Source organism: Heterodontus francisci, chromosome 18, assembly GCF_036365525.1.
Source record: "Heterodontus francisci isolate sHetFra1 chromosome 18, sHetFra1.hap1, whole genome shotgun sequence".
In the NCBI taxonomy this organism is placed as follows: Eukaryota; Metazoa; Chordata; class Chondrichthyes; order Heterodontiformes; family Heterodontidae; genus Heterodontus; species Heterodontus francisci.
The window spans coordinates 87,047,308-87,072,286 of record NC_090388.1 but is presented as its reverse complement, the minus strand read 5'-3'; the positions used below and the strand labels follow the sequence as shown (position 1 = coordinate 87,072,286).

Sequence of the window (24,979 nt, the reverse complement as noted above, 5' to 3'; positions counted from 1 at the left end):
TCCATTTGTCTGCCCATTCTGCTAGCCTATCTATGTCCTGTTGCAGTCAATTGGTACCATTCTCACTGTTTGCCACACCTCCAAGTTCGGCATCATCAGCAAATTTTGAAATTTTGCTCTGTATTTCAATATCCAAGTCACTTCTATATAACAAAAAAAGCACTGCCCCCTGGGGAACACCACTGTCTACCATCCTCCAGTCTGAAAAACAACCATTTACCACAACTTGCTGTTTTCTGTCCTTAAGCCAATTTTTTATCCCAAGCTGACACTGGCCCTTCTATTCCATGAGTCTCAATTTTGTTAACCATCCTTTTATGTCGTACTATGTCAAATGCTTCCGTAAAATCCATATAGTCAAAATGCACTGCATTCCCTTCATCAACCTTCTCTATTACTTCATCAACAAATTCAATTAGATTAGTCAAGCATGAGCTGTCTTTTACAAATCGGTACTGGCTCTCCTACTCAAACCTCTCCAAATGCTTTGTTAATTTTTTCCCTGATAATTGTTTCTAAAACCTTACCCACCACTGATGTTAAACTAATTGGCCTGTAGTTTCTTGGACTGTCCTTACACCCTTTCTTGAATAAGGTGTCATATTTGCCACTCCTCAATATTCAGGCACGCCCCCGGCAAGCTCTTCCGCTATCTCCACTCCGAGTTCCTTTAGCAACCTGGAATGCAAGCCATCCGGACCAGGTGACTTATCCACTCTAAGCAAAACCAGCCTTTCCACGGCAACCTTCCTATCAATTTTTACCCCATCCATTACCTCTACCATCTCTGCTTCTACCGATATTTAGTCAGATTCCTCTTCCTTAGTAGACACTAATACAAAGTACTCATTAAGTATTCTAGCCTTGCCCTGTGTCTCTAAGTATATATTACCCTCTTTGTCCCTAATAGGCCCAACCCTGCCTCTTACTACCTCCTTACTATTTACATGCTGGTAGGATATTTTTGGGTTCCCTTTTATGTTGACTGCCATTCTATTCGCATATTCTCTCTTTGCCAGTCATATTTTCCTCTTCACCTCCCCTCTCAACTTACTACATTTGGCCTGGTTCTCACCAGCAGAATTCACCTGACATGCATCATATACCATCATTTTTAGTTTCAATATATTCTCTATCTCCCTTGGATTCCAAGGAACCCTGGCTTTAGTTCCCTTACCTGTTAGCCTTGTTGGAATGTAACTAGCCTGTACCTGAAACATCTCCTTAAAGATTACCCATTGTTACATTCCTGTTTTTCCTGTCGATCTTTGGTTCCATTTTACCCTGGCTGAATCCCCTCTCATCCCACTGAACTTAGATGTTCTACTTTAGATTGTTCCTTTCTCTTCTCCAACTCTTACCCAAGTGATCTTCCACAGACACTTGAACCATTCGGCCCACATCATTTCCCAGCACCAGATCCAGCAATGCCTCTTTCCTAGTTGGACTGAGAACATACTGGTCAAGGAAGATGTCCTGAACAAATTTCAGAAATTCCTCCCATCCTTTCCCTTTACTCTGACATTACTCCAATCGATAATTGGGCAATTAAAGTTTATCACCACTCTTTAGTCCTTGCACATCTCTGTCATTTCCCTGCAGATTTGCTCCTCTATCTCTCTCTCACTATTTGGAGGCCTATAGAATACTCCCAGTAGTGTGATCATCCCCTTTTTGCTTCTCTACTCTAACCAAATGGATTCTGTCTTTGCCCCCTCAAGGACATCCTCTCTTTCCAACACGACAATGTCTACCCAATCAGTACTGCCACCTTATCTCCCTTTTTAATTCCCTAACTTTTCTGAACAGTTTCTGTCTATGAATATTAAGTGCACAGTTTTCACCATTTTTAAGCCACATTTCCATTATTGTCATTACATTATTTTCCCACATGGCTATTTAAACGAACATACGAATTAGGAGCAGAAATAGGCCATTTAGCCCCTCTGGCCTGCTCCACCATTCAATAAGATCTGTTTGCGTCTCAAATTCCACACTCCCATCTACCCTTCTTTACCTTTGATTCCTTTGTCTAACAAGAATCTATCTACCTTCACCTTAAAAATATTGAATGACTCTGAGGCAGAGAGTTCCAAAGTCGCACAACCCTCTGAGAGAAAATATTTCTCCTCATCTCTGTCCTAAAAGGGCGTCCCCTAATTTTAAAACACTGCCCCCTAGTTCTAGACTCACCCACAAGAGGAAACATTCTCTCCACATTCACCTTGTCAAGACTGTTCAGGATCTTATAAACTTCAAGCAAGTCTCCCCTCACTCTTCTAAACTCCAGTGAAAACAAGCCCAGTCTGTCCAACCTTTCCTCATAAGACAATCCGCTCATTCCAGGTATCAATCTAGTAAACCTTCTCTGAACTGCCTCTGACGCATTCACATCCTTCTTTAAATAAGGAGACCAAAACTGCACACAGTATTCGAGATGTGGTCTCACAAATGCCCTGTATAACTGAAGCATAACATCCTTACTTTTATTTTCAATTCCTCTCATAATAAAGAATAGCATTCCATTAGCCTTCTTTCTTACTTGCTGTACCTGCATACTAACTTTTTGTGACTCATACTAGAACACCTAGATCCCTCTGCACCTCGGAATTCTGTAGTCATTCTCCATTTAAGTAATAGTCTGTTTTTTTATTCTTTCTGCCAAAGTGAACAACTTCACATTTTCCTACATTATACTCCATCTGCCAGATTTTTGCCCACTCACTTATCCTATCTATATCGGTCTGCAACCTCCTTATGTCCTCTTCACAACATACTTTTCCTACCTATCTATGTGTGGTCTGCAAATTTAGCTGCCATGCCATCACTGCCCTCATTTACATCATTGATATAAATTGTAAAAAGTTGAGGCCCAGCACAGACCCCTGTGGGACTCCACTCGTCATATCCTGCCAATCAGAAAAGGACCCATCTCTGCCAGCCAACCAATCTTCTATCCATGTCATTATGTTACCCTCTACACCATGAGCTCCTACTTTGTGCAATAACCTTTTATGTGGCACCTTGTCAAATGCCTTCTGGAAATCCAAGTACAGTACGTCAACGGGCTCCCCTTTATCCACGGAAAGCAGTTGAGGTCAAATCATTAAATATATTCAAGAAAGAGTTAGATATAGTTCTTAGGGCTAATGGGATCAAGGGATATGGGGAGAAAGCGGGAACAGGTTACTGAGTTTGGATGATCAGCCATGATCGTATTGAATGGCAGAGCAGGCTTGAAGGGCCGAATGGCCTACTCCTGCTCCTATTTTTCTATGTTTCTATCCGTAGAGCATGTTACTCCTTCAAGGATCTCCAATAAATTGGTTAAACATGAATTCCCTTTCACAAAGCCATGCCGACTATTCCCGATTACCTTGAGTTTTTCTAAGTGCCCAGCTATAATGATTGATTCTAATACCTTCCCCACGGCAGACGTCAAGCTAACTGACCTATAGTTACGTGTTTTCTGCCTTTACCTCTTCTTGAATAGAGGGGTTTATTTTCTACTTTCCAGTCTGATGGAACCTTTCCAGAATCTAGCGAATTTTGAAAAATTAACACCGACGCATCTACAACCTCATTAGCCACCTCTTTTAAGGCCCTAGGATGAAGTCCATCAGGACCTGGGAACTTGTCAGCCCGCAGCTCCATCAGTTTTCTCAGTACCACATCCATGGTGATTGTAATTTCATCATGTTCCTCTTTTGTGCTTGTCGTTCACCAACCTTATACATCACACATTGTGTGGTTACCTATATGCATTGTAAACCTGTCTTTGCACTCCTCGTAATTCTTCTTAGCCTGCTCTTACCTAATATGGTATTATTTCCTTCTCCCTTCTTGGTATTTCTTCGCAGACGAAGATTTTGGGAAGGTTGCAGTCATTGGTTGCAGGCCCGCTGGTGGCTAGTCAGGCCTATCCATGACTGGCAGATTCTCCCACGGCAGGTACAAGTGAAGGTGCAGGGGGGCAATTGAATCTATCCTTCTCCTCCTTTTCTCTTACATGCTGGTTCTTCGCTCAGTCTCAAAGGTATCTGTAGCCCTATGTAGCATCTCCAGGCATCACGATCTATGGCCTGCGCTTCCCACTGGTGATGGTTGATGTGGCACACAGAGAGGGGCTTCTTCAGGGAGTCCTTGAAACGTTTGCATGGTGCGCCTCTGTTCCTTTTCCCCTTGGTCAGCTCTCCATACAACACGATCTTGGGCAGGTGAATTGTCGTCCATCCGAACAACGTGACCCACCCAACACGTTTGGCTTTGCAGGAGGATGGCCTCGATGCTGGTGATGCTGGCTGTTTCCAGGACTTCAATGTTTGTGATGCCGTCCTGCCAGCGGATCTTGAGGTTGCTGCGGAGGCAGTGTTGATGGAAGTGCTCTAGAATGTGTACATTACGGCAGTATAGAACCCATGACTCGGCGCCATGCAGAAGGGTGGTGAGGACTATGGCTTTGAACACTTTGAGTTTAGTCTGTGCTCTGAGGCTGTGGCTGCTCCACACTCGTTTGTAGAGTCTGCTGAATGTACTGTTTGCTTTTGAAAGCCTATTGTTCACTTCCTTGTCTATGGTGACATCAAACGAGATGATGTTCCCCAAATAAGTAAATTGCTTGACGGCATTCAGCTCGGCTCCCCCGATGACGATGCTTGGTGGTCTATATTCTTCTTGGGGTGCAGGCTGATACAGGACTTCAGTTTTCTTTAAACTGATTTTTTAGTCCAAAGTGTTGTGCTGCCCCAGAAAAATGTGTTGTTATACATTGCGGGTCTGACTGACTGTGGGCCAGGAGAGCACAGTCATCGGTGAAAAGAAGTTCACAGATGGGTTTTTCTTCTCTTTGTGTGAGACTGAAGACGCCTGAGGTTGAAAAGGCCTCCCTCAGTCCAGCAGTGTATGTAAACGCCCTCCTTAAGGTCTTCCATTGCCTGCTGCAGCATCATGCTGAAAACAATGGTGAATAGGGTTAGGGCCAGCGCACATCCCTGCTTCATGCCACTGGAGATTCGGAAAGGACTCGAGAGGTTCCCTGTTTTGCTTGACTTATCCGTACTGATTTTCATGAAACTGCTTCACCATGGCCAGGAACTCGGGTGGGCATCCAGGTTTTTCAAGGATTTTCCAAAGTTCATCTCTGCTCGAATGCCTTGGTGAGGTCTACGAAAGTGATGGACAGGCCTTTGTTTTGCTCACGACACTTTTCTTGTAATCGTCTGAGTGCAAATACCATGTCTGTGGAGCCTCTGTTTACTCTGAAACCACACTGGCTCTCTGGGAGGTTTTCTTCCGCAATGATGGGCACAAGCCTGTTCAGAAATATTCTAACCAGGATCTTCCCAGCAATAGAAAGGAGGGTGATCCCATGGTAGTTGGAGCAGTCTGATTTTTCTCCTTTGTTTTGGGACAAGGTGATGATAATGACGTCATGAAGATCCTGTGGAATCCTGCCCTGTTCCCAACAGACTGTGAAAAATTCATGGAGCTTGGTGTATAGGGCAGGGCCACCGTGCTTCAAGGCTTCGGGTGGAATTCCATCAACTCTGGGGGTTTTGTTGTTCTTCATCTGGTTGATGGTGGTCACAGTTTCCTCCAGAGTTGGGCTCGCATCCAGTTCTTCTTTGACAGGCTATCGTTGGGTGTGATTAATGGCAGTATCCTGCACTGTGCACTTAGTGCTGAAGAGAGTTTCAATGTGCTCCGACCAGTGATCCAGGACTAACTCCTTTTCGGTGTGTAGGGTCTTTCCATCAGTGCTTCTCGGGTGTTTTGGGTTAGGTGTGCTGGTCCATAGACAGTGGCTGGTTGGAGCCCTGCCACATGGTGAGGCCATCCAGTAAAACTAGAGGCTTCATAGAAACCTCTTATGTCACCAGTATCAGCGTACAGTTGAGTTTTTTTCTGGAAGTGCGATCCACCAATCATTTTTGATGTTCCTCAGTTTACATTGAATGGTGCTGCATACTTGATGATAGGCTGTCTTTTTCTCTTGGCTGGCCGGTTGAGTCAGGTGAGCTGATGAGCTGACCTTTTCATTTTTAGCAGGACTTGAATTTCCTTGTCATTTTCATCAAACCAGTCCCTATTTTGCTGCAATTATATTGGGTCTTGGTGAGGTCACACCTGGAGTATTGTGTGCAGTTTTGGTCTCCTTATCTGAGGAAGGATGTTCTTGCTATGGAGGGAGTGCAGTGAAGGTTTACCAGACTGATTCCTGGGATGGCGGGACTGATGTATGAGGAGAGATTGAGTCGGTTAAGATTATATCCGCAGGAGTTCAGAAGAGTGAGGGGGGATCTCATAGAAACCTATAAAATTCTAATAGGACTTGACAGGGTAGATGCAGGAAGGATGTTCCCGATGGTGGGGGAGTCCAGAACCACGGGTCATAGTCTAAGGATACTGGGTAAACCTTTCAGGACTGAGATGAGGAGAAATTTCTTCACCCAGAGAGTGGCGAACCTGTGGAGTTATCTACCACAGAAAGCAGTTGAGGCCAAAACATTGTATGTTTTCAAAAGGAGTTAGATATAGCTCTTGGGTCTAAAGGGATCAAAGGATGTGGGGCGAAAGCGGAAACAGGTTACTGAGTTGGATGATCAGCCACTATCATAATGAATGGCGGAGCAGGCTCGAAGGGCCGAATGACCTATTCCTGCTCCTATTTTCTATGTTCCTATGTATTCTTCTTGGTGCTGGGTCCAATGACCTTGTTGGAAGTATCCAGTACTGCAGCTTTGATGAGTTCCCAGAGTTCTTCGGGAGTGGAATCAGCAGTGAGATCAGGATGTTCCAGTCGAGTATCTACCTCTGCAAGATGAGGTTTGCAGGTTGCTGACTGGAAATTTCTTTGGCGGGTTGTCTCTAAGCCTGTTCTTGGGCTTAGGCTTGAAGTGGAAGTTCAGCTTTGAACAAACGAGCCGGGGGTCTGTCTGACAGTCAGCACTGGGCATGACTCTAGTATGCAGGACGTCCTTTAGGTCACACTGGCACACCAAGGTGTAATCTATCAGGTTCCAGTGTTTAAAGCGGGGATGCATCCATGTGGTCTTGAAGTGATCTTTTTGTTGAAAGCAGGTGTTGGTTATGGCCAGCTGCTTTTATGCACAGAGTTCCAAGAGTAAACGTCCGTTTTCATTACAGTTTCCAACTCCATGGTTTCCGAGCACTCCCTTCCATGCCAGGCTGTCACAGCCCACTCTGGCATTGAAATCGCCAAGGACGACAATTTTGTCCTTGGGAGGGGCATTCTGGATAAGATCATGGACATCTGTGTAGAGCTTATCTTTATCAGGCTGGGTTAGCCTTCGGGGTTGGAGCATAATTGCTGATGAGGGTTGCATGCTGCTGATCTTGGAGGGGCAGGCTCAGGGACATGATATTTTCGGAGTGGCTGATTAGCAGGCTTGGAAGTTCCTTCTCTAGTACTATTTAACACACTCACTCCTTTATGCACGATATTTCTCCTTTCTACTTCTTTATGCTGGTGTCCATCCATCTGCCAATTCAGTTTAAACTCTCCCCAACCACACTAGTGGATTTCCCTGCGAGGACATTGGTTCCAGTCCTGTTGAGATGCAACCTGTCCCTTTTGAATAGGCACCTTCTGCCCCAGAACTGGTCCCAATACCCCAAGAATCTGAAGCCCTCCCTCCTGCACCATGCCTCAAACCACGCATTGATCCTCTCTATCTTCCTGTTTCTACTCTCGTTCACACGTGGCACTAGGAGTAATTCAGACATTACTACCTTTGAGGTCCTACTCTTAAACTTCTCCCCAGCTCCTGAAAATCTGATTGTAGGACGTCAATATCTGCTCTCTCTGTCATTGGCACCAATGTGTACCACAACTTATGGCGCACTCTCTTCCCCCTGCAGAATATTCTGCACCCTCTCCATGACGTCCTTTACCCTGGCACTAGGGAGGCAACACACCATGCAGGACCCACGATAGCGTTACAGAAATACCTGTCTGTCCCCCAAACTATGGAATCTGCTGTCTCCTGCATAGCCCCATGCCCATTGGTGCCATGTTCTGGTCTGCACTCCTTCAATGTGTCGTCACACCCAGCAGTCTCCAAAGCTGAGTACCGGTTTGAGAGTGGCACACACCCCAAAAACTCTGGTCCCTTCTGCCTCTTCCTACTCCTCCAGATGGCCACCCACCTACTATCCTGAATTCTCTATGCCTGTGGGGTGATCACCTCCTGGAACATGCGATCCAAGAACTTCTCATACCCCGCAGTGACTCCAACTGTCCCCCAAGCTCGGAAATCCTTGAGCTTGAATTCAAGCAACTGGAGCCACTTCCTACACCCAAGACACAGGGGGCTGAATTTTATCAGCTGTCAAGGAATGGGCAGGGAGGTGGTGGGCCCATAAAATGGCGAGGGAGCAATGGCTGGAGTGCCTGTTGCCTTCCTGACATGATTGAATTTTGTCAGGGGTGGGGAAGGCCGAGGATGGCCTTCACTCCCGCAGGCTAATTGAGGCCCTTAAATAGCCAATTAATGTCCATTTGAGGGCCTTTTCCTGCCACCACTGGCATTTTACCAGCAGCTGGTTGGAGCCCTACCATGTGGTGAGGCCACCCAATAAAACCAGGCGGTCTCCCTATGGACTGGGGTGTGGGGGGCCCTCCTGCTTGGGCAAACTATGGTCTACAGAAGGACCCCAGCAACAAAGGCTGCCCCTGCACCAACACCCACCCCCTGCCCTCACCAACAACCCCACTCCCACTTACCTGCCGTCCGGGGCTCCAGCGCTGCACCTAGCCCTGGGCCTCCTGCAGTCCCCACTCTTGGTGGTGGTGCTGGAACTGCTGAACTGCTAGCCTTCTGATTGGCCAATAGCTCTTGGATACAGGATCCCCATCCTTAAAGGGATAGGAACACGAGCACTGGGCTGTTAACTGCTTGAGAACTATGAAATGCAGCTGGGAGTCCACCAAAAGGCCGAGATGGGGTTCCTCTCGCCTTTCTGGCCTAGCATCGGGACTCCTACTGCCTGCATAAAATTCAGCCCTGACTGTGTACTCCCCTGAGAAAAGGTGGGTGAGGGTTGTTGATCTAATCGTATTTTCATTCATGGGATGTGAGCATCGCTGGGTCGGCCAGCATTTGTTGCCCATCTATATTTGCCCTTAAGAAGGTGGTGGTGAGCTGCCTTCTTGAATACAACTGAGTGGCTTGCTAGGCAACTTCAGAGGGCAGTTAAGAGTCAACCACATTGCTGTGGGTCTGGAGTCACACCTAGGCCGGACCAGGTAAGGACAGCAGATTTCCTTCCCTAAAGGACATTAGTGAACCAGATGGGTTTTTACAACCACCCAGTAGTTTCATGGTCACCATTACTGAGACTAGCTTTTTATTACAGAGTTATTTAATTGAATTTAAATTCCCCCAGCTATCATGGTGAGATTAAAGTGTTTAACATGTTAGAAATGGGTGACTGGGTAGATAAAGAGGAACTATTTCCTTTGTTGGGGGAATCCTGAACAAGGGGACATTAAAATAAGATCTAGTTCATTCGGGGTGATGTCAGGATGTCAGTTCACATACAAAGATCTGGAACTGGAAGTATGGAATTCACTTCCACAAAAGGCTATGGATACTGGGCGAATATTGGAATCTACAAGACAGTGATGGAGAAATTATTAAGTAAAGCTATCAAGGGATATGGAGCAAATGCAACTACAAGGAGTTGAGATCCAGATCAGCCATGATCTGATTGACATGTGGAGCAGGCTCGAGAGATGAAAAGGCCTCCTCCTGTTCCTAAGGGCTTGTATTGGATGAATAGTCCATTCACACAGTCTAATGTGGCAGCAGGACCACAGGAGGTGCACACTTACCACTGGGCAGTGCCAAATATTGGACAGGGGCTGGATGGGTGTCACTAAGATCACCTATAGTCTGGACATATCCAGAGCTGCCAGCTGCCAAGCTGAAGAGGCAGAAATAGAGGAAAGTCCGACAGCCCTCGCCCACCAAAGGAATTTGCCAGCATCGCAGCAGCTCTCACCTTTCTGCCAGCACACTCAGGGGTGGGGTACCTTGTGCCCAACTCCGCACCATCCAGGCAGCATCAAACGCAGCCAGAAATCCTCGAGCAATCCCAGTTCCCATTGGCCAAAAGGGCTGGATAAAAAAACAAAAACAGAACATCACATGGAGAGCATCAAGGGAAAGAAAGTCTGAAACAACAGCAGTAGCACACAGTAGCCTCATAACTGACCATCACACAGAAATGCGCAATCTCCTCATATGGAAACATCTCCCCATACAAAAACGCCCCCCATCACACAGTGGTCAGGGACAGGAGGGTGTGACTGTCAGTGAGGCAGGTCAGGGCATCGAGAAGTCATAAGTGGAGGAGCCTCAGCCTTTGCAATTGTCCAACAGTTTTGAAGTTCTTTCAGCTTGTATGGATGAGAGTGAGGCTGCAAGTGGATGAGCAAACCAACCATGGCACCATGGTACAGGAAGCCATTCAAGAGGGGGGAGTAAATAGGAATGTGAAGGTCAGAGGAGATGGTATAGTCATGAGGGATAGACACCATTCTCTGTGGCCAAGAGTGAGAGTCCAGAAGGCTGTGTTGCCTGCTAGGGTTTGGGTCATCTGCTCAGGGCTGGAGAGAAACTTGAGTGGGAGGGGGAGGATACAGTTGTCGTGATCCACGTAAGTACCAATGATGGAAAGAGGTTCTGCATAGGGAATGTGAGCATCCAGGGTCTAAATTAAGAAGCAGAACCTCAAAGTTAATAATGTCTGATCTCCAATCTTTGAGCCACGCTTTTAACTCTCTCATCTTATTTACCCTACTCCAATTTGCTCAAGGCTCAGGTAATAATTAGGTATTACCAGAACCACGATCAAATGGAGCAGGGTAAATAAGATTAGAGAGTTAAATGTGTGGCTCACAGATTGATATGGGAGAAATGGGTTTCGATGGGGAAAGTGGGAGCTGTACCATCGGGGTGGTCTTCACCTGAACTGTGCTGGGACCAGTATTCTGGCGAGTTGTATAACTAGGGCAGTAGAGAGGTCTTTAAACTAAATAGTGTGGGCGAGGGATCAAGCAAGGGAAGCTGTGATGATTTAAAGAGAGAGGAGAAGGCAAGAGAGCAAGGTATCAATAAGGGTAATGATAAGCAGAGTGTGGCAGGAAGGGAGAGAGTGTACAAACCAAAGAGTGTGCCAGCAGATAAGGCAAGGTAGATGAATTGACAGCATAAATAGACGTAAACAGGTGTGATCTAATTGCCATACGGAGGTGTGGCTGCAAGGTGACCAAGGCTGGGAACTGAATGTTCAAGGGTATTCAACATTGAGGAAGGATAGGCAAAAAGGAAAAGGAGGTGGGTAGCACTGTTAATAAAGGATGCGATCAGTACATCAGTGAGAAAGAATCTTAGATCGGAAGATCAAGATCTACAATCAGTTTGGGGAGAGTGAAGAAACAGCCAGGGGCAGCAAATATTGGTAGGAGTTGTATATAGGCCACCGAACATTTGTGGTCATATAGGACATGGTATAAATCAGGTGCATGTAACAATGATAATACAGTAATCATGGGGATTTGAATCTACATATAGACTGGGAGAACCTAACTATCACTAATGCGAGAGTAAATTCCTAGAATATATACAAAATGGTTTTCTAGAACAGTATGTTGAGGAACCAACTAGAGAATAGGCTATTTTAGATATAGTATTGAGCAATGAGGAAGGGCAAATGAATAATCTGCTTGTAAAGGAGCCTCTAGGGAAGAGTGACCATAATGTGAAGGAATTTCACTTTAAGTTTGAAAGTGTTGTAGTTCAATCCAAAACTAGGGTCTTAGATCTACACAAAGGAAACCAAGAAGGTATGAGGGGCAAGTTGGCTGTGGTAGATTGGGAAACAAAATTAAAAAGTATGATGTTAGAAAGGCAATAAAGAATTAATACACGGTTTACCACAAATTTACATTCCTTTGAGGCACAAAAACAAAAGACAAATGTGGCCAATTACAGGCAGAGACAGGGGAATTCATAATGGGGAATAAGGAAATGGCAGAGAAACTAAACAAACACTTTGTGTCTGTATTCACAGAGGAAGATATAAAAAACCTCTCAGAAATACTAAAGAACCAAGGGACGAGCCACAATGAGGAACTGAAAGAAATTAGTAATAGTAAAAAAGTAGTACTGGAGAAATTAATGGGATTGAAAGTTGATAAATCCCCTGGACCTGATGATCCACATCCCAGAGTGTTGAAAGAGCTAGCTGTCGGGATAGTGGTGCGTTGCACTGGAGTGCTGACTTGGGTTGCAATAGAGTGCGACAGTGGAAGTTTGGTAAGTGAGGATAATTAAGAGTTAATTTTATCTTAAATCTAATCTGTCTTTTATTTAGCAGATCAACTTAACAGTTGCTGTTAGGGTTGGGGAAGATGAGTTTTAGACCAGCTTTAAACAGGGTTCACTCAGGCTCTGCTTGCAGCTGCACCTTGTTAATTAGAAAATCGGTTTAAACCAGTTTTCAGGGGGCTAGAGTGAGTCAGTGTAAAAGTGAGCTATCTTGCAGTGCTGACTTTGTTTGTACTGGAGTGCTGACTTGGGTTGCAATAGAGTGCTACAGTGGAAGTTTGGTAAGTGAGGAAGTTCGGTCAGGAGGGAGCGAGGAGCTCCTTTCATTTCCTACCCTGTCCTCAGTGAGGGGAGCCCAGAGCTTCCAAAGAGCACCGCTGACTGGGAGAAGACTCAAAGGGCAGAGTTCCAGACCGGTAAGTATAAAAAACTGACCTCTGATAAAAAAAAAACTGAAAGTGACGTCACAGGAAAGCTGTGACCTGATTGGCTGGTAGGGAATTTTTTTTTTACTGAATTTGAAAATAAAGCATTGATAAAAATTGATTAAAACCCTAATTAACTAATTAATAAGTAGAGTAACTAAACCAGAGGGAGGAGGTTACTGTTTAGTTAGCATTTAATATTTATAGTAGGAATCTAGCACGAGGGACCATATAGTTATAACAATTTAGTAAGGATTTAATAAGTTTATTTATTTTAAATTAATTTAATTAGTGCTAGAAATGTCAGATAGAGGGGTGAAGTGCTTCACCTGTGAGATGTGGGAGGTCCGTGATGCTTCCAGCGTTCCGGACGACTACATCTGCAGGAAGTGTACCTAGTTGCAGCTCCTCACAGACCGCATGGATCGGTTGGAGTGGCAACTGGATGCACTTAGGAGCATGCAGGTGGCAGAGAGCGTCATAGACAGGAGTTTTAGAGAAGTGGTTACACCCAAGGTGCAGGCAGATAGATGGGTGATCGCTAGAAGGGGCAGGCAGTCAGTGCAGGAATCCCCTGTGGCTATCCCCCTCTCTAACAAGTATACCGTTTTGGATACTGTTGGGGGGGATGGTCTATCAGGGGAAAACAGCAGCAGCCAGAGCAGTGGCACCACGGCTGGCACTGTTGTTCAGCAGGGAGGGACAAAGCGCAGAAGAGCAATAGTTATAGGGGACTCGATAGTCAGGGGCACAGATAGGCGCTTCTGTGGACGTGAAAGAGACTCCAGGATGGTATGTTGCCTCCCTGGTGCCAGGGTCAAGGATGTCTCTGAACGGACAGGGGACATTCTGAAGGGGGAGGGTGAACAGCCAGACGTTGTGGTACACATCGGTACCAATGACATAGGCAGGAAGAGTGACGAGGTCCTGCAGGGGGAGTTTAGGGAGTTAGGTAGAAAGTTAAAAGACAGGACCTCTAGGGTTGTAATCTCTGGATTACTCCCTGTGCCACGTGCCAGTGAGGCTAGAAATAGGAAGATAGTGCAGCTAAACACGTGGCTGAACAACTGGTGTAGAAGGGAGGGTTTCAGATATCTGGACCATTGGGATCTCTTCAGGGACAGATGGGACCTGTACAAGAAGGACGGGTTGCATCTAAACTGGAGGGGCACAAATATCCTGGCTGCGAGGTTTGCTAGCGTCACTCGGAAGGGTTTAACCTAGTGTGGCAGGGGGGTGGGAACCAGAGCAGAAGGACAGCAAGTGAAATAAATAAGGGGGAACTAGTAAATAGGCTAGTAAGACTAAGAGGAAGAGTAGGCAGGGAGATGTTGCGGAGCACAGCGGGACTGGTGGTCTGAAGTGCATTTGTTTCAATGCGAGAAGTATAACAGGTAAGGCAGATGAACTTAGAGCTTGGATTAGTACTTGGAACTATGATGTTGTTGCTATTACAGAGACTTGGTTGAGGGAAGGACAGGATTGGCAGCTAAATGTTCCAGGATTTAGAAGCTTCAGGCGGGATAGATGGGGATGTAAAAGGGGTGGGGGTGTTGCATTACTGGTTAAGGAGAATATCACAGCTGTACTGCGGGAGGACACCTCGGAGGGGTTGTGCAGCGAGGCAATATGGGTGGAGCTCAGGAATAGGAAGGGTGCAGTCACGATGTTGGGGGTTTACTACAGGCCTCCCAACAGCCAGCGGGAGGTAGAGGAGCAGATAGGTAGACAGATTTTGGAAAGATGTAAAGGTAACAGGGTTGTAGTGGTGGGTGATTTTAACTTCCCCTATATGGACTGGGACTCACTTAGTGCTAGGGGCTTAGATGGGGCAGAATTTGTTAGGAGCATCCAGGAGGGCTTCTAGAAACAATATGCAGATAGTCCAACTAGGGATGGGGCCGTACTGGACCTGGTATTGGGGAATGAGCCCGGCCAGGTGGTCGAAGTTTCAGTGGGGGAGCATTTCGGGAGCACTAACCATCATTCCATAAGTTTTAAGGTACTTGTGGATGAGGATAAGAGTAGTCCTTGGGTGAAGGTGCTAAATTGGGGGAAGGCTAATTATAACAATATTAGGCAGGAACTGAAGAATTTAGATTGGGGGCGGCTGTTTGAGGGTAAATCAACATCTGACATGTGGGAGTCTTTCAAACGTCAGTTGATTAGAATCCAGGACCAGCATCTTCCTGTGAGGATGAAGGATAAGTTTGGCAAGTGTCGGGAACCTTGGATAACGCGGGATATTGTGAGCCTAATCAAAGAAAAAGGAAGCATTTGTAAGGGCTGGAAGGCTAGGAACAGACGAATCCCTTGAGGAATATAAAGACAGTCGGAAGGAACTTAAGCAAGGAGTCAGGAGGGCTAAAAGGGGTCATGAAAAGTCATTGGCAAACAGGATTAAGGATAATCCCAAGGCTTTTTATGTGTATCTAAAGAGCAAGAGGGTAACTAGGGAAAGGGTTGGCCTGCTCAAGGACAGAGAAGGGAATCTATGTGTGGAGCCAGCGGAAATGGGCGAGGTACTAAATGAGTACTTTGCATCAGTATTCACCAAAGAGAAGGACTTTGTGGATGATGAGCCTCGGGAAGGGAGTGTAGATAGTCTCAGTCATCTCATTATCAAAAAGGAGGAGGTGTTGGGTGTCTTGCAAAGCATTAAGGTAGATAAGTCCCCAGGGCCTGCTGGGATCTACCCCAGAATACTGAGGGAGGCAAGGGAAGAAATTGCTGGGGCCTTGACAGAAATCTTTGCATCCTCATTGGCTACAGGTGAGGTCCCAGAGGACTGGAGAATAGCCAATATTGTTCCTTTGTTTAAGAAGGGTGGCAAGGATAATCCAGGAAATTATAGGCCGGTGAGCCTTACATCAGTGGTAGGGAAATTATTAGAGAGGATTCTTCGGGACAGGATTTACTCCCATTTGGAAACAAACTTATTAACGAGAGGCAGCATGGTGTTGTGAGGGGGAGGTCGTGTCTCACTAATTTGATTGAGTTTTTTAAGGAAGTGACAAAGATGATTGATGAAGGAAGGGCAGTGGATGTTGTCTATATGGACTTCAGTAAAACCTTTGACAAGGTCCCTCATGGCAGACTGGTACAAAAGGTGAAGTCACATGGGATCAGAGGTGAGCTGGCAAGATGGATACAGAACTGGCTCTGACATAGAAGACAGAGGGTAACAGTGGAAGGGTGCTTTTCTGAATGGAGGGCTGTGACTAGTGGTGTTCCGCAGGGATCAGTGCTGGAACCTTTGCTCTTTGTAGTATGTATAAATGATTTGGAGGAAAATTTAGCTAGTCTGATTAGTAAGTTTGCGGATGACACAAAGGTTGGTGGAGTTGCGGATAGTGATGAGGATTGTCAGAGGATACAGCAGGATATAGATTGGTTGGAGACTTGGGCGGAGAAATGGCAGATGGAGTTTAATCCGGACAAATGTGAGGTAATGCATTTTGGAAGATCTAATGCAGGTGGGAAGTATACAGTAAATGGCAGAACCCTTAGGAGTATTGACAGGCAGAGAGATCTGGGCGTACAGGTCCACAGGTCACTGAAAGTGGCAACGCAGGTGGATAAGGTAGTCAAGGCGGCATGTGGCATGCTTGCCTTCATCGGTCGCACATAGAGTATAAAAATTGGCAAGTCATGCTGCAGCTGTACAGAACTTTAGTTAGGCCACACTTAGAATATAGCGTGCAATTCTGGTCACCACAATACCAGAAGGATGTGGAGGCTTTGGAGAGGGTACAGAAGAGGTTTACCAGGATGTTGCCTGGTCTGGAGGGCATTAGCTATGAGGAGAGTTTTGATAAACTCGGATTGTTTTCACTGGAACGACGGAGGTGGAGGGGCGAAATGATAGAGGTTTACAAAGTTATGAGTGGCATGGACAGAGTGGATAGTCAGAAGCTTTTTCCCAGGGTGGAAGAGTCAGTTACTAGGGGACATAGGTTTAAGGTGAGAGGGGCAAAGTTTAGAGGGGATGTGCGAGGCAAGTTCTTTATACAGGGTGGTGAGTGCCTGGAACTTGCTGCCAGGGGAGATGGTGGAAGCAGGTACGATAATGACGTTTAAGAGGCATCTTGACAAATACATGAATAGGATGGGAATAGAGGGATACGGTCCCCGGAAGTGCAGAAGGTTTTAGTTTAGGCAGGCATCAAGATCGGCGCAGGCTTGGAGGGCCGAATGGCCTGTTCCTGTGCTCTACTGTTCTTTGTTCTTTGTTGGTGATCATCTTCCAAAATTCTGCAGATTCTGCAAAGGTTCCTGCAGATTGCAAGGTCGCAAATGTAACCCCACTATTTAAAAAAGCAGGGAGAGAGAAAACTGGGACATGCAGACCTGTTAGCCTGACATCAGTAGGAGGGAAAATGCTAGAATCTATTCTAAAGGATATGATAATTGGACACTTGGATAATAATAATCTGATTGGGCAGAGTCAACATGGATTTGTGAAAGAGAAATCATGTTTGACAAACCTGTTGGTGTTTTTTTGAGGATCTAACTAGCAGAATAAATAAGGGAAATCCAGTGGATGTGGTGTATTTGGATTTTCAGAAGGCTTTTGATAAGGTCCCACAAAGGAGGTGAGTAAGCAAAATCAAATCACATGATATTGGGGGTTAATATACTGGATTGAGAATTGGTTAATGGACAGAAAACAAAGAGTAGGACTAAACAGGTCATTCTCAGGGTGGCAGACTGTGACTAGTGGAGTAATGCAAGGATCAATTCTTGGGCCCCAGCTGTTCACAACATATGTCAATGATTTGGATGTGGGGACCAAATTTAACATGTCCAAGTTTGCGGATGATACAAAACTAGGTGGGAATGTGAGTTGTGGGAATGCAAAGAAGCTTTAAGGGAATTTAGACAGGCTAAGTGTGTGGGCAAGAACGTTGCAGATGGAATATAATGTGGAAAAGGGACCTGGGTGTCCTTGCTCATAAGTCACTGAAAACTAACAGGCAGGTGCAGAAAGCAATTGGGAAGGCAAATGGTGTATTGGCCTTGATTGTGTCATGTAGAACCCCCACCTGCCAAGAATGATTTTTGTCATGAACATTGATTTTAAACTGTTGCTGGAGCAAGGAAATAACTTGTTAAACACACCAGCCGTGGCTGGAAAAATACATTTACATACTAACAGATCTCTAAGGTGAGGAAACGCATTCCAGGGCCTGCTGGGGTGATGCAACCCACAAAGACCAGCACTGGTTGGGCCAGCTGGTCACATGACTAATTCGCTGTTGCAGAGTTTTTTTTTTGAACTAGCCACAGAGTTTGAAGGCAGAAAGACTGTTTGCTCCTGGACTGAAGATCTCTCCAGTCTGCTCCCATCTCTGTCTCACAAGCCTCTGAATCCACTGAAGACTCATGAACCCCAAGAGAGAAAGTCTCCTTGGCTTAAGAAGAACAAGGTTCAAGAAGAATACTGGGCCCCAACAAAAAGCAAGATCTCCCTACAATCAAGGACTCGACAGTGAGCTCCAAGAACCATAACCAAAACTCTTTGGATATTACCTCAAACTTTTCCACTTTATTTTTTCTTCTGCTCTTTACTGCCTCCATTTGCATGTGTGTATTACATTTGCATGCTAGCGTGGGCGCATCGTGTATCAGCAGGCCTCAACCGAATTAGAGTTTAAGTTTAATAAATTTCAACTTTTCTTTCAACCTAAGAAAACTTGTTTCTGCTGGTTTCTTTGCCTTCTAATTGGAAAGCAGTGAACAAGGATTCACCAAGGGGGCGGGGGGGGGGGGGTGTGCTAAAAACACGGTGTGTTTAAAATTAAACCCTGTTATGATAAGACCAGGTGAGGGGCCCCTAGACACCTTTCTTACCTGGTGGTAACAAGTGCAAGAGGATTTGAGTACAGCAGTAAAGAGGTCTTGCTACAATTTTATAGAGCCTTGGTGAGCCCACACTTGGAGCATTGTGTACAGTTTTGGTCTCCTTGTCTAAGGACGGCTATACTTGCAATACAGGGAATGCAATGAGGATCCACCAGACTGATCCCTGGGATGTCGCGATTGTCCTACGAGGAGAGAATGAGGAAACTGGGCATGTATTCTCTAGAGCAGTGTTGTTCAACATATTGCCCATGGGACAGAATCTGGCTCATCCAAGAAGGTGGGGGGGGGGGGGGGGTCCAGAGAGAGGGGAGGACACAGAATAAGAATGATACAGCAAGGGGGGGGGGGGGGGGGGTCACCACAAAGAGGGAGGACACAGAGAGAGAGAGAGAGAGAGACTGATTAAGGTCACTCCCGAGAAATGGTCATCTATCCAGAATACTCTGCGCACCACAACAAGGTTGCAGGCAAACACTGATTACTTTTTTAAGCAAAAAGTGCCAGGTATCTCATGAAATCAGTGCCCGACATAGTGATGAGAAAGTAAGTCAATAAATGAATCAACTCATTTAAAGCTTCTTCATTTTAAAAAAAATCACATTTGTTGTTTTGATTAATAGTAAGATACATTTTTTTTTTTGCCTTTATCTTACTCAAATTTTCTCATTGGCCCCCTGATGCAAGACAACAATTGTAATGTAGCCCCCTACATGAAAAGCTTGGACAACCAAGCTCGAGAGTTTAGAAGAATGGGAAGTGATCTAATTGAAGCAGACAGAATTCTTCCAGGGCTTGACAGGGTAGATGCAGGAAGGACGTTTCCCTTGGCTGGGGGAGTTTAGAACCAGGGAACACAGTCTCAGAATAAGAGGTAGGCCATTTACGACTGAGATGAGGAATTTCTTCTCCCAAAAGACAGTGAATCTTTGGAATTCTCTACCCAGACGACAGTGGAGGCTGAGTCATCGAATATGTTCAGGCAGAGAGCAATAGATTGCTAGATATTAAAGCTATCAAGGGATATGAGTATAGTGTGGGAAAATGGCATTGAGGGAGATCAGCCTTCATCTAGTTGAATGATGAAGCATGCTTGACGGGGTGAATGGCCTACTCCTGTTGGTGCTTCCCATGTTACGCACGCAGACAAACCCATCCCGGCACTCAAACTCAGAAACCTCCCTCTTCACAGCTCCCCCCCCACCCCCCCACCACCAAACACCGAAACCTCGCCCCCCGACCCCCCCCCCCCCACCCCCCAAACACCGAAACATCCCCCGAGAAATACACCTTAAAGATTTTCGCATGCTAATGAGCTAAGTACCAGGACATGGTCCAGTGACTGCATGCCTGTCTCACTCTGTAACTGTAATACCAAGGGCCAAGTCCTGTAAATAGATAGCTCTGCACTGTATATACTTGTTAGCTGTTAATAAACCTGTTTGAAATCTTCAATCAACTGAATACCATGTTCAGCACAGGTAGATAAGATGGTTAGGAAGGTATATGGGATACTTGGCTTTATTAGCCGAGGCATAGAATATAAGAGCAGGGTGGTTATGATGGAGCTGTAGAAAACGCTAGTTAGGCAGCTGCTGGAGTACTGTGTACAGTTCTGAGCACCACACTATAGGAAGGATGTGATTGCACTGGAGAGGGTGCAGAGGAGATTCACCAGGATGTTGCCTGGGCTGGAGCATTTCAGCTATGAAGAGAGACTGGATAGACGAGGGTTGTTTTCCTGAGAGCAGAGAAGACTGAGGGGGGAACCTGATAGAGGTATACAAAATTATTAGGGGCATTGATAGGAAGAAACGTTTTCCCTTAGCGGTGGGGTCAATAACCAGTGGGCATAGATTTAAGGTAAGGGACAGGAGGTTTCGAGGGGATTTGAGGGAAAAAAAATTCTGGAGCACACTGCCTGGAGGGGTGGTGGAGGCAGGAACCCTCAACATTTAAGAAGTATTTAGATGAGCACTTGAAACGCCGTAGCATACAAGGCAGCAGGCCAAGTTCTGGAAAATGAGATTAGAATAGATAGGTGCTTGATGGCCGGCACGGACACGATGGGCTGAAGGGCCTGTTTCTGTGCTGTATAACTCAATGATTTTATGACTCTATCTCATTTATGCTGCATCAGCAACATAAATGAGCTTCTCACTACATGGTAGCAGCTATGGTGAGAAGACAAAATCCAAGATGCAAGACCACAGGAAAACGGCTTCAAAAACTACCTACATTTAAAAGAGAGAAAGTTAAAAGAAGCGCCAGCCCAAACAGTGTAAAGAAATTAAAAAAAAACTCACCTCCAGCTGTAGAAGACAGAGCTGAATGACCGGATGCAAATCAATCATTGTGAGCGGCTGAGTCAGTCCAGGAACCCCAGTTTAAAAAAAAAGCTTTGAGGTGCTTAAATAGTGGCTTTAATAAAAAAGGCTCAATAAAACAAAAAAAGCAGGGAAAACCCAATCCCTATCTCAGGCTGATTGATTGATTGTTTTCAAAGGCTCCCCCAGGCTGATCAGGTCCGTGCAATTAGAGGAGCTGTCTGACAGCAAAAAGCATGGGAATCCTTCATTTACACAGCAAGAGCTATAAAAAGAAACCCATTAAATCACTCCAACACTGAAGAGCTTTCATTCACTAAAAAACATTATAATCACTCAAGCATGAAGAATTGCCTATCAACTGACTGCATAAACAAATTCCAAAAAAAAAAGCACTTGAAATGTCTATTGCACAACTGTGTATACAAACAGACCAGGTTGGAAGCTAGATAAATAGACAAGCACCACAAAACACTTGCTTCTGTCAATCAAAGCAGCTAGTCTGGAGAACAGTTTTTCTTAAACAGGACACAATGCGCAGTCATAAAGCAACAGGAAGATGGGTCCAAACTTTCCAGTATGAACTGGAAGGCCATTGATATCCTATATGAGTTCCAATTGTTCAAACAAAGAATGCAGTTATGCTTCACAGACCAAGTAATTACAGAACCAGGAAAGCAAACTGTAAAAATAATAATAGCAATTGGAAATGAGGGATTACACAGACTCAATACCTCAGGCTTATCTGAAGAGGACCAGAAAGATCCCACAAAGATATAGAAAGTGCCGGAAGATGAATTCCGATTGAGAGTGAATTTTCAAGTTCACCACCTGGAATTGATGTCCTACAGGCAACAGCCACAGGAATCAATAGATCAGTTCGTTAGCAGATGCGTAGTAAGGGCAATAAATGCAATTTCTCAGAGGCAGAGCTGTCAGATCGAATAATGGAGCTGGTGATTGTATCAACACCCATTGAAGCATTGTAGAAAGATCCCTTGGTGTACAAAGAAAGGGCACAACATTGATACCCTGCTAGAAGATGGCAGGAAATACAAAGCCATTGTAGCTGGACAACAGCAACTGCAAGCACTAGCTGCAGCCGACAGTATCAACACCATAACCAGGTCGAAAAGAGCAAGCAAGCTGTGTGATAAGTGTGGCGTGTCCTACTCACGGCAAAATTGCCCTGCATTTCAAGACCTGTGCAAGGCATGCGGTGCAAAAGGACATTGGGCCCTTCTATGCAGAATTCTGACTCTGAAGACACAGCCAGAACCAACAATAGGACATGAGCCAACAGAAGATAGGCACAGCAACATTGCAACAGCAGCAAGGGAAGTATCAGAGACCTGCATAATTGCAAGCCAATACACAGAGTCAGCAGCAAAACAGACTTGAGACAAGATTCAGAGATGAGTCTGTCAGAAGACGTCCAAGTATTTCACATTGTGAGCCTGATGCATCACATTGATGAAGTCAAACAACTGGAAGCTTTCACCACTATTAACATCATGTGCCCAAAGAAAGCTGGCAAACATGCACTAAAGGTCAAGATTGACGCCGGTGCTAGTGCAAATATCCTACCAGTGCAAATCTTCAAAGATACGTACCGTAGTCATTGGAAATCAATGATACAACCAACAAGTGCCAAGTATCTGCATACAATGGGTCACCCATCCCTTGCAGTGGCTCACTAACACTGCAATGCAGCTATGACAAATTGGCATGGAAACCACAAATGTTCTACATGGGATCAAGTACTCTTCCCCCAACAAGTCCTTGACCTTGAGCCCCAAGCCTTCAAATGTGGAGGATGAGGAGAGGAGAAGGACACCCAATTTCCTGAACAGGCAGAGGAGGAATGAGTTGAATCATTGTCTATTGGCTGTTCGAGATGAAGTGCCAGAACTTTCCAAGAATGACAAGGCCCCAAAAGTGGTCATCTTGAGAAAAGCAACAGGGTATGTCAGCAAGCCCAAGGCAGAGAAACAGAAACTGAATGCAGAGAGGGTAAAACATCAGAAAGAACAGCAACAGATGAGACACAGATTCCCTGAGCAACAGTTGTCAAACCACCGAGATGATTTATGGACTTTAGAGCCTCTATACTAGTAAAGTTTAGAACGTCTATACCTATGTAATTAATTTTGATATTATATAATTTCATACCTTTTTGCTTTTAGCATATGAGATTGATCTTGGGAAAGAAGGGGGATGTTGTGTAATTGCCTTGAAGATTGATGTCCTTTAAGATCTTAGTATGCTAATGAGCTAAGGACCAGGACATGGTCATGTGACAACATGCCAATCTCAGTCTGTAACACCAAGAGGCAGGTCCTATAAATAGATAACTCTGCACTGTAGATTCCTGTTAGCTGCTAATCACAGAATCGTTACAGTGCAGAAGGAGGCCATTCGGCCCATCATGTCCACACCGGCTCTCGGACAGACCAATTCCCTCAGTTCCATTCCCCTGCCTTCTCCCCATAACCCGACACATTCTTCCTTTTCATATAACTGTCTAATTCCCTTTTGAATGCTTGAATTGAACCTGCCTCTACCACGTTCTCAAGCAGAGCATTCCAGACCTTAACCACTCGCTGCATGAAAACGTTTTTCCTCGTGTCACTTTTGCTTCTCTTACCAAATACTTTAAATCTGTGCCTCTGGTTCTCAATCTTTTCACGAGTGGGAACAGTTTCTCTCTATCTACTCTGTCCAGACCCCTCATGATTTTGAATACCCCGATTAAATCACCTTTCAGCCTTCTCTTCTCCAAGGAAAACAGTCCTAACTTCTATAAGCTATCTTGTAACTGAAATTCCTCATCCCTGGAACTATTCTCGTGAATTTTTTCTGTACTCTCTCCAATGCCCTCAGGTCTTTTCTCAAGTGCAGCGCCCAGAACTGGACGCAATACTCCAGCTGAGGCCGAACTAGTGTCTTATACAAGTTCAATATAACTTCTTTGCTCTTGTACTCTATGCCCTTATTAATAAAGCCCAGGATACTGTATGTTTTATTAACCGCTCTCTCAACCTGTTCTGCCACCTTCAATGAGTTATGCACATATACACCCAGGTCCCTCTGCTCCTGCACCCCATTTATAATTGTGCCCTTTATTCTATATTGTCTCTCCATGTTCTTCCTACCAAAATGAATCACTTCACATTTCTCTGCATTAAACTTCATCTGCCACCTGTCTGCCCATTACACCAACTTGTCTATGTCCTTTTGAAGTTCTACACTTTCCCCCTTAGAGTTCACAATGCTTCCACGTTTCCTATCATCTGCAAACTTTGAAATTGTGCCCTATACACCAAGGTCTAGGTCATTAATCTTCTTTGGCCTCCTTGTCTCGAGGGACAATGGGTAAGCGCCTGGAGGTGGTCAGTGGTTTGTGAAGCAGTGCCTGGAGTGGCTATAAAGGCCAATTCTAGAGTGACAGGCTCTTCCACAGGTGCTGCAGATAAAATTGGTTGTCGGGGCTGTTACACAGTTAGCTCTCCCCATGCGCTTCTGTCTTTTTTCCTGCCAGCTGCTAAGTCTCTTCGACTCGCCACTCTTTAGCCCCGCCTTTATGGCTGCCCGCCAGCTCTGGCGATCGCTGGCAACTGACTCCCACGACTTGTGATCAATGTCACAGGACTTCATGTCGCGTTTGCAGACGTCTTTAAAGCGGAGACATGGACGGTCGGTGGGTCTGATACCAGTGACGAGCTCGCTGTACAATGTGTCCTTGGGGATCCTGCCATCTTCCATGCGGCTCACATGGCCAAGCCATCTCAAGCGCCGCTGACTCAGTAGTGTGTATAAGCTGGGGATGTTGGCCGCCTCGAGGACTTCTGTGTTGGTAGTACGGTCCTGCCATCTGATGCCAAGGATTCTCCGGAGGCAGCGAAGATGGAATGAATTGAGACGTGGCTCTTGGCTGACATACGTTGTCCAGGCCTCGCTGCCATAGAGCAAGGTACTGAGGACACAGGCTTGATACACTCGGGACTTT

General features: G+C 45.5%; 1 protein-coding gene across 6 annotated transcripts in view; it reads right to left on the bottom strand.

Moving 5' to 3' along the window:
• LOC137379759 (protein-methionine sulfoxide oxidase mical3a-like) overlaps positions 1-24,979 on the bottom strand; it is a 1,360,716-nt gene that overhangs the window by 599,175 nt on the left and 736,562 nt on the right. For all 6 annotated transcript variants that reach the window (XM_068051091.1, XM_068051094.1, XM_068051095.1 and 3 more), the window contains exon 9: positions 10,027-10,142. In XM_068051091.1, coding sequence (XP_067907192.1) covers positions 10,027-10,142 — 116 coding nt within the window. The remainder of the gene's footprint in view (positions 1-10,026; positions 10,143-24,979) is intronic.